A 16,565-nucleotide genomic window follows, 5' to 3' on the forward strand; every position below is an offset into this window, starting at 1 on the left:
TGCTGGGGATGTTTTGTCGTTTTCCTGCTACCTTCGCGGCACAAGAGCGTGTTTAATTTTGCTAGAAATCTAGGTAGAAACGATGGACAGGATAAAGAAAACACTCGGGGTCCAGCCAGATGCAGAGGAGCAGGGCATTGTCGCTGAGGTACTTATTTCCTTGTTCAGTGAATGAGCATTAGATTTAAAATAGAGTCACAAGAAAAGATTTCATGCTAATCCCGACCCGATACTTATTGTCAAATTAAAGGGCCTACTTTTTTATTATAAATGTTTATTATGTCTTATATAGGCCCTTAGCTATATATAAATGCAGTCAGAGTCGGGTACCACACGATAAACCTGACAATCGGCTCTTTGCTCTTTTTGTCCATCTGCAGCATGAATAGAAATGAGTGGCTGCCTGTCTGGCAGTATATAAAGTCAAGTGTACCCGTCATGGAACAGGGGGATTTTAAAGGTGAAATTGACTTGATTTGGAAAAGCCAAGCACTTGTGTTACGACTTTTCTACACAAATTTTACAGCAACAAAGGTGTTATTCACAGGATGAAAAGAACGCACAAGTCACAAGTAAAAGAAAATGAACTTTAAAGATAGGGTTTAATTCAAAGGATGGGCTACCACGGGCAATTCTGCTCATTTGATTTTTGTGTTTTAGGATTTTATACTTTCTGGTACAATTGGTTGTAGACTATCCATACTGTAAGCAGTGCCAGCTGCCTCTTCCCAGGGACCACACACCAGTCTAAATGTGGGAGGGCTGAATAGTGTGTGACCAAAAGATTTCTAGGCCATGCCCTCTAGAGCCCCAGAAAACGCCCCTTTCAGAAAATACTTGCTTCTTTCTACTGAAATTTTATCTACAGTCTGGTTTAAGAAAAGATTTCAATAGCTATGAAAATAGATAAAATTAGTTTGGGGATAATAAAACATCAAGAAAATCACCTAGAAAATGAGTAAAAAGGGTTCCCAGTCAAAAATAGCTGCTACTACTTAGGAGTATACTATCAAATGTTCCTTAAAGCACAGTTAGAGTAAACTTTTAAAAAAAAATTTTCTAACCTATTATTGCAAGCAAGTGGAGGGGCAATAACCCCTGCTAGCCCAATGGTAGCACAGTCTCTTCCCCTGTGCAGTCTTTTACCCTTACTGCTGACTACTAACCCCTTTTATGAGTGAACCAATGGGGCAGGTGCTGATCACAAGAAGTAAAGCTGGAAAAAATCTCATTGGCACTGCAAAAATGAAGTAATCGCATACAAGCACTAGGCACTAGTGTGAAACATGGGATATTAAGCAAATAAATAAGGGAAAAATTCTGACTAGAGTAATTTAATAGCAAGATGCTACAGAGTGTCATACAAGAGGCTACTATACTCTATTCTGTGCTGAGATTTAGCTTTGTCATGCAAAGTTGAAATTGGTATGCTTCACTGTCTCCCTATAGAGTTATCCCTCTAGTGTCTATTCACCTCATTGGAGAGTTAAAAACCATCTCAAACAAGTGGGCAAAGAAATTGACTGCTAGTCTCTTAGCTTAAGGCTGAAAAAGATTTTGCCTGATTTTATTCCTTTATATAATAAAAGAGATTCTATCAAATTTTATTTTGAGAATTTGCATTAATTTGGCCTTAAAACATTCCTAGCTATGAACATTTTTGTTGAACGCAGCCCCCCCCCCCCTTCTTAGCAAGTATACTTAACTCTTTAGCATGGCAGATTTCTAAACATAAGTACTTCTAAATAAGACTTTCCAAAACACAAAAATACCTTTTTTAGGACACTCCTCTGTTTCAGATCAATGAAGCAACAACAATGAGTTGGACAACCAGACTGAAGTGCTTTGTGGCTTGTTTCTGCCTTGGTGTTTTCTTTTCTGTTATAGTGAGTATTTTTGGAGAAGCCAATCTTTGAATATTTATGTCCTGGAAGAATAGGCTACTTGAGACCACTTACTGTAATGTATTTCTCAAAATTTTAAAGGCATCTAGAATTTTCTCTCTTTTTCCATTGATTTCCAAATGCAGAACTATGGCACCAAAGCAGAAAGAAAGGAGCTAAAATATGCTAGAAAGAAGAGAAGCTGGATAGAATATGCTATTTACCTATGAGTTATATATACTATATAATATGCATTTTAGAGAAATTTTATTTATAGATTACAATAGAGGCTAACATTTAAAGGAATTTTTGCTACCAAGCTCGTCTATATTGAAAATTTCAAAACAAAATCATCAATTGTCAGCAAAATAAGAATGATGAAAAATATCGCAATCAAATTATAAAGTTTTTCATGATATAAATTAGCTCTTCACTATATCTCAAACTCAATGTAATTTAGCAAATTGCTTACCTATATAATATTTCTTGATTTTATGAAGATGAAAACAGGATCAGTATATTTTGAAAATTGATGCACAAGTTCAATTATTTATTCAGCAAAAGATAAATTTTTGAGCAAATTATTAAAAATTCTGAAGCATTCAATTAAATCATTCATTTCAATTTTGTTACAGGGTACAATATTGCTGTGGAGGAATCTGAAAATGTTTGCTGTATTTTACACTCTTGGAAATGTTACATCTCTTGCAAGGTATCAGTAATATTTTTGAAGCTTTAGGACTACTGCAAAAGAAGATCTGTACAATGAACTTTTATAGATTTTATGTAAAGAAAAGTTGTCAAACTCCTACTTTAAATATATATACATATATTCTATTCAAGCAAATTATAAGGATTAATATGTCAGAAGGAAGATGCACAGGATTAGGGTCTCTACAAGATTCTATGAAGTTGCAATGAGTAATGCAAAAGTAATGAGCTGGAACAAAGGAAATTGATCACATATTTCAAATTCATATACTCATTGGTTACATTTACACTGATGAACCCCTTTATGCCAGAGCGAAGTAATAGTTTAAAGTCTCATTTATTGGATTCCTGTGATCATTTAGTTTTGTTTCTGTTCATTATATTTTAGAATAACAAGTTGCTTAAATATTTCTGCACTAAAACAGCCACCAATTTAAAAGTTTTTCCATTCCAAAGGATATTTGTTTAACCTCTTGTATTGATATGGTATAATTTTCCTTTTTCAGTACATGCTTTTTGCTTGGACCTGTCAAACAGTTAAAGAATATGTTTAAAGAGAAAAGATTAATTGCAACAATAATTATGCTGGTTCGTAAATATATTATTTTACATTAGAATTATATTAAATATATCATTTAAATATTTTTTATCATTGAATAACTCTTTATTAAAAAACAGATAAAAATCTTTTAATATACAGGCACAAAAAGTTGCATATTTTTTTTGGTATTTTGATGAAAGCAAATGCATTTACTCAAAAATAATGAAAATGAGATGACCTTTTTCTTGTTTTCTAGGTTTCTTTGGCTCTCACACTTTGTGCAGCACTATGGGTTTGTTCCCAGCAGATATTTATTTTTCATTTTGTTTTTCTATTGTTATTGCTCATTTTAGATTCATTGAGATTTCTAACACATAAATACAAAACACGAGCAAGCAACTTGATAACATGTCACCTTCATGAAATATAGCGTTTTTTAATCTTGATTTCAAACTGAATCTTAATTTCAGAATTATTTAATCTGAATATTACCTTGCAGTGGAAGAAAAACGGACTAGCATTGTTATTCTGTATTATACAGTACTTGGCAATGACTTGGTGAGTAGCTTTTTAACAAGTGTAGTTTTCAGGATATGAATTAAGAAATACTTATGAATTGTTTATAAATCTGTGTTTATAGATAAATCAACTTTAAATGGTAATTTCATTAAAACAAGATGCATATACTGTACTAAAGTTCTTATCAAAATTGAATTTCTCTATAACTATGTGAGAATGAATCTCAATTTGTCAGTAATATTAAATCAATAACCTTGTTGTTCTTATCCTTATTTTATATTTCTGCAGGTATTGCCTGTCTTACATTCCATTTGCCAGGTATGATACAGCCTAATTTATTGTAAACCCAACTGTCTTGAAATTTGAGATCCATATTATTTACCCATCCTAAGCTTTGTATGTATTGTTTTATTTATTGCAGTGCAATTACCACCTTTCTATTAATAATGTATAGGGCAGGATGGTTCCAAGTTGCTGATTTAGCCTGATGATTGCATTAATTGTGAAACTTGGAGTAGCAACTTAGAACCCTCCTGCTCTTACCAATAGCCAGTGGTGGACACCTGGCGGTCACCCCCCACCCCTCCCAATATTTTGGATGACAATGCTCTTTTGTTCTAAAACAAGGGTAAAATGTGACATCATCTTGTCAAAACAATTGGCTTGCCCCCAATATTTGACCAAGTGCCTGCCTCTGCAAATAGCACATACAGATCTACCTAAACAGCATCAAACACTTAAGACAGTAAACAGACATTTTCATTACTTTTACATATACATACATACTCTGAAGCAAAGTTATGAAGCAATAAGCTTTTTGTGATAGTACACATGAGCATTTTATTTGAAATTACTTGAGATGCCTTTTAGTGATAATTTTTCTTTGATGTAAATAAGACATATTGCTTAAAAATATTTTATTAAGTCAGCCTAATTTTTGTCTTATTTTCAGAAATGCTGTCAAGCGGATATTTTCATCATGTTTGTCATAAAGTAGACAAATGAACAGACTCTTATAGCTAGAAACGAGATTACCCATGCTCTCTACTTTAAGGGTAAAAATATTTCAACTTTTCCATTGTGCAATCTGGTAAAGATGTTACAATTTGCTACAATATATTTAAACTTGACAATTAATTGCTGCGTAATTTAAATCCACTTTTGTTGGTTTTTCTCTTTGTTAGCATTTTTGGCTATTTTTAAGGCTCTTCTGTAAAATGCTTCAGGAAAGGCAGAGTCAAGAAAAGTGTCATTCTTCCAGTTCTTCACAATGTGACCACCAATTTTTTCTTGACTCTGCATTAATGAAACTCAATCTCTTGTTATTTATGGCCATGGTATTTTTTTATTAAGAAGCTTTAAGTCAAATGTAGCAATTTGGGCAAACCTATCATTATAAATGCCTTTAAACTACATACTTTTGAATTTTTAAGTTCAGAAGCAGTGTTCTGTTTTAATAAAAAATCATAAGCTGATAGAATAAAATGATTCTCTAAAACTTTTGTCATGATTTCTTGATTAACCTGGCTGAGGATTTTAGGAAGCCTTTCTTGAAGATTAATTAGCTTGTCGCAAAAGTAATAACGCTCGTTGCAAGCGGTGTAAATAGTTGCTTTTCTTGATAAGACGTAACTTAATTGCTTACTAAACAAGGAAATAGTTGACAGTTGCCTTTCTGCTTTTGAGAACGTAGAGTAAAGATATTAAAAAAGAGGGTCGTAAGTACTATTGTGTTTTAAAGGGCTTGTGTCCGTCCAAAAGTTTCCAATGGACAACCCCTTTTTCCAATTTCGCAAACAATATGCCCCCCAATAATTCTGTTCTTCCTACGGTACTAGAATAAGTGCGTATAATTTGGCTTGTATCTAATGGAAAGGAATGCCTATCGCGACTTTTCCTCCAGTAAAAGTTTCTTCATCCTTTCTTCGAAGAAAGCCCCCCTTGTTGAAAAATCCAACAACAATTTACTGTCTGTAGGAAATGAAAACACGAAGCACAAATTCGCGCTTTATAGGTTCTGTTAATACCTTAGTTAAGGAGCCTGGCTAAAAACCCAACAAATAAGACATTCGATTTTTTGTAGTCATTTATTGACATCGTGTAGAAACTTCAAAATATCTTTGCTTTTTTCATATTTCCATATAAGTGGCTATCCCGAACCTCAATTAATGCTGCAATTGGAAGAAATAGTTGTAACATATTCTATCACATGTTTTACTTGATTTGAATAATCGCTATAAATAGATCACATAGAAGTTTCAGAATTGTATTTCTTTTCCTTTTCACGACTCCTGTTCATTCTTTGTTTAAATCTCAATAGTTCTAGATTTCATATCAATTCTTTCGCGTTATCTTCTCAAATTTATTTCACGCGTTTACAGCCTTGCAACTGTCTTAGAGACGTTTTTCAATTTAAAAATACTATCTAGAAAAGTTTAGATCTCAAAAGGAATTAAGTAAGAAAACCTTTTTACTTGCATAAATATTTTGTAGCTCTTATATTTGCATATTGGGTAGTGAAATACGAATAACGGCAAAAGACGCCAAATTCAAGAGACAAATTGAAACGAAAGGGTTGTGTTTTTATGTCATTCAAACGCGGTTTTCTGGTGTTTAATGCGGCTCTGTGAAAAACTATGAAACATGGATGCACAATTTCGCAAAGTACAAAAATCGCGCATTAATCATAGAAAGATAAAATAAAGAACTAAGATAGTCTAACTTAACCCCTCGATTTACCGCTCGACTTTTCGCATCCCGATTCTCGGCGGAATGGGCTCTGTTGTCCGAAAAAGACCACCTTTGACAAGAGCAAGTCTTGATGTGGCGAATTAGCCGTCGCTTTTACATTTTTACCATGTTTTAGTACAGTTTCTAGCCACTTTTCAGATACAGCGCAGCCATTTTAGCGTTTGAAATTGATGTCCATCCAGCATGAAAAGGGGTTATTCGTTTTAAGTTTTCGCAAAAACTTACTTTGATATATAAGTTCATTCGATATATTTGAGATATATAAAGTCTTCCGCAAACCCCCTACTCCTGCAGTGAAATTATGTTTTGCCTTTTTTGCTTCTATTAAGGAAAGAGATTGCTTCTATTAATGCTCCAGATTGGTTGTATAGCCTTTAGGAGTTAACGATTGAAGATACTAAAATTTCTTGGCCGAGGGCTTTGCTGTAAGATAATAACATAATATAGCAATTATTATACAACAGTGGCCTTTAAAACGTATCCTATTATCTCTGTATTTGTCGAATAATTGTGAATTTGGGCCCTTTTCCCTAAAAAAACTGAATTTCTGCCAGTTGATGTTCAAATTTGCTTGATAATCAACGCGCTTTTGAATAAAGTGCAACCCATTCAAAAGGATAAGCTTTTATGTATTGATTCATTCACTATTTAACAACTTCGCTTAATCACGGTCAATAGGAGATGATTAAAAAATTCAAATGCTGATGTATTCAATTCTCAATTTACTACATACAGACGGGTAGGTTGGGTATAAGTCACATGATAAACATGTTTGCTGCCTACGAGAATGCCCTCGTGTTGGTGAAAGGAATATTGTGTAGCTGTCTATATCTGTGTAGGTTAGATTTTAATACAGAAAATGTTTTCTTCGGACTGATGACAGCTGAAGTATTAGTAATTCTCTGCCTTTTTATGGCACATAGAAGTTTGTTTAGCCTAAGGCTAAATCTTTTATGACGATTTGCCATTAAAGATTGATGAATCCGTTAATAACAAGCCGTTTGTAGTTATTAATTCGTAATTAGCAGGAAGGTTCCTATTGCGGGTTTTCCAATTGTTTCATTTTCCAGTTCTTCTGTGAAGTTGACCAAAGCTGATGAAAACCATCTGGATTCTCAAGGAGGAAGCAAGACGTAAAGAAAGTTAAGAAGTCAGACAAAACAAGTATCGATTCGCTCACAAAAGTATCGCCACCCGTCTTCAGCACTAACGCCCTCTGATAAATTCAACAATACTAATTGCGCACATGATTCATTTAGAACGTGATGTCATGTTCAAGGAATTGGGCTTTGGTATAACAGGAGATTGTTTGAATAGCTGTTTCATAACTCTGAGAGCTTAGCAAGACGATACAACAGCCAGAAAGAAATTATCCACGTGGTATCGAGAAAACACAGAACGACGAAATGAAGAAGGGAATTCAAGGATTTCATTTAAAAGTATTTGCGGAAGAATCTGACAGATTGTTTATTGATCCTAAAAGGCCTGTTAAAGGTGCTGTGAGGCTGAAATTGATAAGAGATCTGACCATACATTCGTTAATGATTGGATGGAGTACCACTTACCATTGCCAAGAGCTCGTCCAGTCCAAAACAAGGATCGGCAAACAGTTTTACATCGAAACCATACACAGCCTTATTGGTGAGATTGAGTCATCGAAACTTGATTCACTCAAAGCTGGTGACCATATTTTCGAGTTCAAGATTCCGAGCCAGGCCCACCAGTTTGAAAAGAACGAGAATGTTTCCAACTCTACAACATTGCTGTCTTGGCATAATCTGAAAGCAGCGCTAGTGGACAAGCAAGGGGTCATATGGTATGCTGATGTGGTCATCTGTGACCATAACAAAGATCCTTCAAACGAATTGACAGCAAATATTGCTAGCGAAAATATCAATTTAATCGACAGAAGTGTTTCACCAGACGGGAATGAAAAGAGCTGCCCGGTACACCACGGTGGCTCGTCAGAAAGTTGGGAGCCCCCCATTAGCCAAAAAGACATGATGAATCGTAACTTAGATCTCCAATGCAGACTGTTTTGCCCTTATTACAAGCAGGGGGAGGCTGTAACCTTCACTGTGCAATGTAGGAATAGTTCAAACAAAGGATATAGACACCTTTGTGCAGTGCTTGTAGAAAGAAGTTCTGCCGATGAGAAAAACCAGCACGGTAAATCCAAAGTCATTTCGTCAATTACTGGTCCTTCTGTGGCACCAAAAGAAATCGTTATCTGGAACAGTCAACTACCGTCACCAGCCCCTTCTGAGGAAAGTGCCGGGCGGTGGTACACGTTAAAAGTGGAGCTTAAAAGCAGGTTTTCAAAAAAAAAGACTTACAGGGTTCCAGTTGTTATCATGGATCACCCATTGACACCGATGTAAGACGCGGACGCCTCAAAATATAATACATAAGTGGGAAATCGAACGATAACAAAGTTGGCCAATAATACCTTTGCAGCGTAGAGTTTCGTTAGGATTAGTAAAACTCTTATCTAGATATTTGGCAGTTGGTTGGGCTGTGTTTGAAAGCCACTCCCACCACCCAGCAAAAAAATCGTGGCCTGCTTCTATGCAAAGCAAATACTCCTTTTGCAGTTTGCACGGTGGTAAGCAGATCAAGTATCGGGAAACCTCCCGTATACAAATTTGCACAAAGAGAAAATGTTTGGACGTTACGAGTGTTTGAAAAAGTAGAGGGGGACGGAAATATGAGAGCTCCTTGACTTTAGGGCCCCTTTATTGCACCTTTTATCAAATTAGGGGTATCCTGACCATGGTACTTCATTCTATAAGAGACCCAATATTTACATTTGACGGCTGGTAAGATATTATAATGTTAGATACAATAATCAGCAGTTTTACTTAAGTAAAATAGCATAAAATATTTGATGAGTCAATTTTTAGGGAATGATCTGGCTCAAATGGCACCTTATCGAAGTTTTTAAAAGGTTTGACAGCACATTGTAACGGTGCCCCACCTAAACCTAGATTTTCACTACGTTTTCAGTACAGAACTTATATCGATGCAAACAAAAACTTGTAAGGCTGTACAGAAGAGCTGATAATTTCGACCTACCAACAGAGTTCCTGATAGGCAATACAATAAAAATGTAGAAAAATAGAACAAAAACTCGCACTCAGCTTTTTCGGAAACATATCAATTCTATTGCATCACTGTTTTGCTCCAAACAGCTGATAACAGAGAGAATGATTTTCCTTGAAAACCATTTGTGAAAGCAAGACTCTCACAGCAATATATTCTGTTGTAGTTCGTTCAAGAATGTAGATAAAAGTTTTTAGACATAAACATGTAAGCTTGCTAACTGTAAGGAGCCTGATCGATCATTTGCGGTAAAAAGTGCACTGCAGTGATAATCCCTCAGGCATACGTAAAGCTTCCAATAACATACAGCACTAACATATTTTAGCAGCGAAGGTGAAGAATCCGGTTTAGATAATCCGATTAACCTCATGTCATACACGTGGAGGAGTTTTTGACTGCATCAGCGAATCGTTAGTCGCCTAGGGTCAGGGAACGCTCTCCGAGAAATATGACAGCAAGCAAAACATGATGCCTCTCCGGATGTTCATGTCCGCCTATTTTTGCTATGAAAGAGCCATATGGAAATTGATAAATACAGTTGATATGAACGTGTTTTGTTTCGTTCGGCCTTTTCTCTGCGTGGTTTAGTCTGCTTTGGAGACTCATTCCCTACAATGCGACATTGCGCTGCGTAAGCATCCCATAATGCATTTTAGCCAGTCTTAAATTAATTTTGGTTGATCCGTAAAAAATTATCGCCATCGTTTGGATCGTCGCCTGGACGATTTGTTACGCGCGCAAAGGCTCATTGTTACGTTGGCATAGGCGTGCGGGACGGGGGGCTGGGAAGCTTCAGCCTCCCCCCCCCTCCCTCTACCCTAGATTCGGGCAGCTGATTTTTCGGGCAAAATTCGGGCAGGAGCCTTCTCCAGAAACAAAAAGTATAAAACACTACATTTTTACATGTTTAAAAGATGAAAAAATCTCAGAGATGAAGAAATCAACTGGTCGTAATCGTGGGCGCTTTGGGAAGTAATTGTAAAAATCTGTTGGATGAAAAAACACAAAAGCAACAAGAGCAGCAACAGCGCAAATAGCGCTTGAAAACATTGTCGAAGAAGTAAAAGAAAGCGGCTGTAATGCTGTCATAATTGATGAAACATCTGACACGTCAGCACGAACAAATGGCAGTTTGTGTCATTTTTGCAATGAAAGGTGTCTGAAAGGAAAATTTTGCTAAATTTTACAAAACTCAGTCTTCAGCAATTGTAGAAATTGGGCTTAAAAGCGTATGTAGAAACCTGTTGGCAAATGCTTCGACAGTCTAAAATTAATGGCAAAGCCAAGAGCTTGGCAAAGGGAATGGAGGACTGTTCTTCGCTGAGAATCTATGTCCACTGCCTTGGCCATTAGTTGAATCTTGCAGAAAGTGAGTCAATGAGAAAAGGAATTGATGTTGTTCAAGGTCTCTACAATTTAACTGAGGCGAACACCAAAAGACATGCAATTTCAAGAAAAAAGTTGAACATGAACTGTCATATAGGTAATAGGGACAAAGCGCAACGCACTAGGTTTGCCAGAGGGGGAAGGCAGTGGACAGGGCACTTCCTTTCTTTCCAAGGATAAAGCCCCCGAAACCCATCTAGAAGCCCCCCCCCCCCCTTCCTAGAATACAAACCTCTGTTCAATTGTTTCTACAATGTCATGGATGAAGTTTTGGGAGAAATCTTTGCGCGATTTAGCGATAGTGACTATCGCATTTTATGTTCTTTGGCGTAACGGAGGCATTTGGGGCCCAAAGCAAAAACTGTTATGGGACTTTTATTCACGGAGAGCAAGAAGGTAACATTCAATGGTGTAGAGCTTGTCAAACACAATAGAAAAATATAAAAATGAGAATTATTTTCTTAAAGAACTTTCAAAGTTTTCAAAAGTTATTTGATCTTGAGCGAAGCATTTAAGATCTGAACGTAAAAGCACCTTGTGTCCCTTTTGTTCGGGGGCCCTTGAATGTTTTCAAGCACTGTTTCACGACACACTAGCGTGCCTTGAGGTATTGCCTAGTGTGCCTTGGAAAATTCTTTCACTTAATTGATCTATAAAATTGAAAAAAATTAATAACCATCCGCATGTGCCGTAGAGAGAAAGGGTTGAAAATCGTTGAATCAAGGTACCCTAAACTGCGTTACGCTACTGGCCCGTGTTTAGGGAATGCAAGCGTGAACCCTTCGACAGAAGTCATAATTAAAATTTAGAGTAAACTCCGTAAAAATTTGGGCGTTATCATTTTTCGGGCAAAAAATGTCAGCCCCCCCCCCCTACTTGAATTCACCCCGTACGCCTGTGATCTTTGGACATACCTGCTGTTTTTAACTGACATGCTTTCGAAGGAATTTGATAAATTCATACGTTGTATTTCAATGATAGACAGGACATATAGCTTGACAAACTGACATTCAAGCTAATGTTTACTTTCTCAACGGATTCTGGTAGTAGGGAGTCCAGGCTTTCATAATCTGCCAAGTGACTTTTTGGAAAATGTCTTGATGTCACGTGACTGATGACGTCATTTAACGGTAAAAAATTAGACAAAATCATCGTTAGCTCCTCACTGAAGAGTTTTTTTTAACGCAACTTACATATTTTGACTCGTCACATTGCAAGCTTTCAAATGATATATATTTAAGCAAGATTTGCCGACATCAGTATTTTCATTATGATGTCATAACAAACTTTGCATGACGTCATCAAAAATCTTATTGTCATAAAATGATACGTTAGCATATTTTTGTTTTATTATGACGCTGGATGTCAGCAAAAGCTTTTCTTCCATAATTAGTGTTTAGCTCAATCCAAATAATTAGTGTTTAGTTCATTTAAATTGAATTTGTGCCCACCGCAATAGCCAAAGTTGAATAAGGTAGTCGTTATTATCTGACGAGTGAGTCACTTCTTCCTCCGAAGTCGCAAAGTCTTGCTCCCACTTTGAACCGGAAATTGATTCCGGACAATGATTACACTAAATCGGAAGAGTTTAATGGCAATATAGGCTATCCAAGATGTCCTACCGATGGGCTGAAGGTGAATGACTTTTTTCAATAAGGCTATCTTCTGCTGCAAAATAAGGCCATCTCATAAATAAAATACTCCATCTGGCATTCTTCTGATGGTGGATTTATATATGGATTTGGCTCCTTACATATGAAATTAAGAAGAACAGCTTTATCTCCTTGTCACAGTACACCTTCAGGAGTTGCAAGACTAGAGTTATGGTTTTGATGGGATATGAAAATGCCTTTTCGATAGAGGCAGCCTTGCCAATCACGAAAGCTAGGTGGTCTTCGTTCATTATTGAGACTGCTTTCGCTGTTTTCTTGGATCTTTGTGCCCCAGAATGCAGCTTAAGTATCTGACTATACTTTCGTTGCCAGCAACAACCTACAATTCGAGCAAAATATCTCATTTCTTCGAGATATTTCGTCCATGTTAGCGCTAAGAATGCAGCTTAAGTATCTGACTATACTTTCGTTGCCAGCAACAACCTACAATTCGAGCAAAATATCTCATTTCTTCGAGATATTTCGTCCATGTTAATGCTAAGAATGCAGCTTAAGTATCTGACTATACTTTCTTTGCCAGCAACAACCTACAATTCGAGCAAAATATCTCATTTTTTCGAGATATTTCGTCCATGTTAGCGCTAGTGTCATCAGTCCGTGAGAATATTTTGTAAAAACGCCACCAGAAAACGCCAGATGGAGATTTGATGATACGGCCTTATTTCGTAGCATCAAACCCAAGGAAACATTCAGTGTTTGGTTCAAAAAAATGCATGGATGTGGTAATCCTCCTTATGAGGCTAAAGCAATGAAAGTGGAAACAAAGTCATACATACATACAAATTTATTTTATAAGGAGGTTAAAATGCTGGCAGCTTTGCAAGCTGATGTGGATCTCCTATTTAAAGAAATACAAAAAAAATTATAAAACCAAAGTAAAGACATTTAACCCATTTCCGTTGTTTCTATTAAAGTTAAAAATATATAAAATCAGAATCTTTCTTTAAAAATTGCCCCGTTCCTTAAGTAAATGAAATGGCATTTATCTTCTTTCGTTCATATTAAGGATGTTTTTTAAACGTTTCAATGGTCGAATTCTTCTTTTCCTCGCTTAATGGATTCCACAACTTAGGACCTCTAAAGGAAATTGAGTTTCTGTCAATTTCTGTTCGGTATCTAGGAATCCTGAGTGTGTGATTCTAACTGCTGCTGTGTCTTTCCATTTTTGATTCAAAAAGCGAATCGAAGGAAGCTGGCAGGCTCTTTGGTTTGTACTTTTGCATAAATATAAGGATTCTGTTTTTTATATTGGTAGCTTAATGAGTCCCATTTTGATGCATTCAACACCTCACTGTCTTTCACATTTGGTGGAATCCTCTAAATTACTCTTGCTGCCTGTACATGGATGTTCTCTAATTCTTCAAATAGGCTTTCGCTGCATGTACCCATGAAGCTATTGCATATGTTATGGTTGGTATTACTGTTGTGAAGTAAATTTTTTTCATGGAAATTTTGGGACAAGTATTTCAGATTTTTTAACTTATTTAGATAACAAGCTAACAAGTGGAAACAAGCTAAATATTTAGAAGCAGCACACGAGCAAGCACACGAGCAAGCACACGGCAAAAGAGAGTCATCAAGGCAAGTGCATATAAAGAGTGGAGAGCAAAAGACACTCCAAAGTAAGAAGAGTATTTTTACATTGATAAAAACAAAGAGAATCTTATGAGACTTGCTCCCGAATTCTTTCGAAGCGCTGAGGGTCACAGGCCCCTGTCAATTCAATTCATCGTAGCTTAAGGAGGAGAAGCATCGGAGACTTCAAAAAGCAAGTAGAAGTCCCTCCAAGATGTAACCACAAAAAGGCGGAAACCAGAATATTTTGCATGGTAACTCGAAAGATGCAAAAGTAGTTGCTGTTGCAAAGGATACTGATTTATGTACTGCTTGTTCATGCAACACAGATGTGCAAACCCACAAATTAGTGATTTATGTGCATAAATAACAAACAAATCGTCAAGATTTGAGGTATCGCTGAAACTTTTGGTTCCAAAATTTGCTGTGTTTTATCACAGATTAATGGAATTGTGGGCTGAGACAACTGCATATAAGCACAACATTGATAAGGTTACCGTGAAAAAAGCTAACGAGGAACCAGAAACAAGTCATCATTAAAAGTCTCTCCGAAGGAGTTATCGCAAAAGCAAAGACATTCGCGAAACAGCAGAATATAGTGGAACAACATATAAAAGCTATTTAGGGACAAAGATATTTATCAAATCTGAAAAAAATCATCTGCAGCAGTTCCAGCAGATCCATAATCACTCAATCAGAGAAGAATCAAATTGTATCAACTTAACAAGGTTATTTTGGCTACACTGTTTAGGTGCAACTACTACAAAACATGTCCCAAAAGCACACAGGTTCACACGAAAGCAGCTTCCTCATCTCTGAGAGCTTCCTTTACATCACAAGAATATGAAGGTGACGCAGGAGATGAATTTACCCATGAAAAAAATCATACACTTTCATACCCAGCGCTAAAGACCTATAGTGCGAAGACATCTTGGACAGTCTATAATAGTGCGAAGATATTTTCCGACTTAGCAACAGTCAAATGCAAATGCAGAGAAATAATTGTCCGGTTCAGAGTGGGAGCAAGACTTTGCGACTTCGAAGGAAGAAGTGACTCACTCGTCAGATAGTGACGACTACCTTTTTTGAACTTTGGCTATTGCGGTGGGCACAAATTCAATTTAAATGAACTAAATACTAATATTGTGATTGAAAAGCATATGGAAGACTTTTGAGTTTGATCTTGAATATCTTATTTGCTTAATAAAGTTTGAGTTTTAGAAAGACTTTTCAATGGCAGCGGCAGGATTTGCCGTAATTGATTTTCAATAAATTTGACTTTCTAAATTCCATATGAGAACTTTATTTTACACAATACCATGCACTAGCTTTTGCTGATTCTAAATGACATACATTTCAATATTCCCTCTCCCTCTTCATTTCTCCCCCTTCATTTCTCCCTCTTCATTTCTCCCCCTTCATTTCTCCCTCTTCATTTCTCCTCCTTCATTTCTCCCTCTTCATTTCTCCCTCTTCATTTCTACCCCTTCATTTCTCCCTCTTCATTTCTCCCCCTTCATTTCTCCCTCTCCAGTTCTCCCTCTCCAGTGTTGATCAACATGGTTGTAAGACCTTCTATGTTCGGCAGTTTAGTTTTATTTGATGCTTTTGATAGAAATCAAGGATGCACAGAAAGAGTTCTCAGGGGGTTGAGCCCTAGAAAGTAAAGTTTTTGGCTGACCCAATCGTTCTTTTCACAAAAACTATACCCCTTGCAGCAACCAAAGTTTTTCCAGGTGAAGCGGTTATAGTGCCTTAGAAGCTGTCAAGCTCAGAAATATTTCTGTATAGTGTTTTCGGCATCATAAAACAAGTGTTTCCTACACCCTTTTGGCAAGGAAGAAAGTTATAGCCCATATAACGACTTGCTCTCAAGTCAAGTTTAAATAAATACGCTTTCGAATGAAAATGCAATTATTAGTCCAGTTTTTAACTCTAATACACAAGGCAACGTCGAAATCGTTATAGGAAACGCAAACGTTTGAAGATGCTTTCCGGAGTGGAATCCTTGAAGAAATCCAATGATTTTTAAGCGCATCGTTTCCTTGTAGATGCAAAACTTCTTATTCGTTTTCATTGCAACATTTGAATAAGAATCCCCGGGAGGTGCCACACCCACTGGAACGGGGTGTGCCATTTTTTGAATACCTTTTTCAAGTAGAAAACAAATTTTTGGCTATTGACTTTGGTAACATCAAACATGGTAATAAATTTTGGGATTGATTTTTAGCATGTCCTAACATTTCAGGGGTATGCATAAAAGAAAGGTACAATGTTCTCATTTCCTCGATTGAGTTGTTGGATTTTTGCAAATTTGAATTAAATGGAAGGGTATGCATTTCATACTGTATCCAAAATTTGGGTTGTTTGGAAAATTTTCAAATTTTAGGATATCCTTTCAATGCAACTGATGGTTCATTCCTA

The 16,565-nt window shown here is 36.5% G+C and overlaps 1 protein-coding gene across 2 annotated transcripts; it reads left to right on the top strand.

The window, feature by feature from the left end:
• Nucleotides 1-7: 7 nt before the first annotated feature.
• On the top strand, nucleotides 8-10,067 carry LOC135685435 (vesicle transport protein SFT2A). Of its 2 annotated transcripts, none has more exons than XM_065201376.2 (8): nucleotides 8-148; nucleotides 1,782-1,886; nucleotides 2,519-2,595; nucleotides 3,101-3,182; nucleotides 3,392-3,427; nucleotides 3,635-3,693; nucleotides 3,943-3,972; nucleotides 4,607-10,067. In XM_065201376.2, the coding sequence occupies exons 1-8, from the start codon at nucleotides 83-85 to the stop codon at nucleotides 4,644-4,646; spliced, it is 495 nt and encodes a 164-aa protein (XP_065057448.1). In that variant the 5' UTR covers nucleotides 8-82; the 3' UTR covers nucleotides 4,647-10,067. The 2 variants fall into 2 exon arrangements, with proteins under 2 accessions (XP_065057448.1, XP_065057449.1); XM_065201377.2 differs by having other exon boundaries at nucleotides 1,800-1,886.
• Nucleotides 10,068-16,565: the final 6,498 nt, after the last annotated feature.

This window comes from Rhopilema esculentum, chromosome 15 (assembly GCF_057945365.1).
Source record: "Rhopilema esculentum isolate cy_ngs chromosome 15, ASM5794536v1, whole genome shotgun sequence".
Taxonomy (NCBI): domain Eukaryota; kingdom Metazoa; phylum Cnidaria; class Scyphozoa; order Rhizostomeae; family Rhizostomatidae; genus Rhopilema; species Rhopilema esculentum.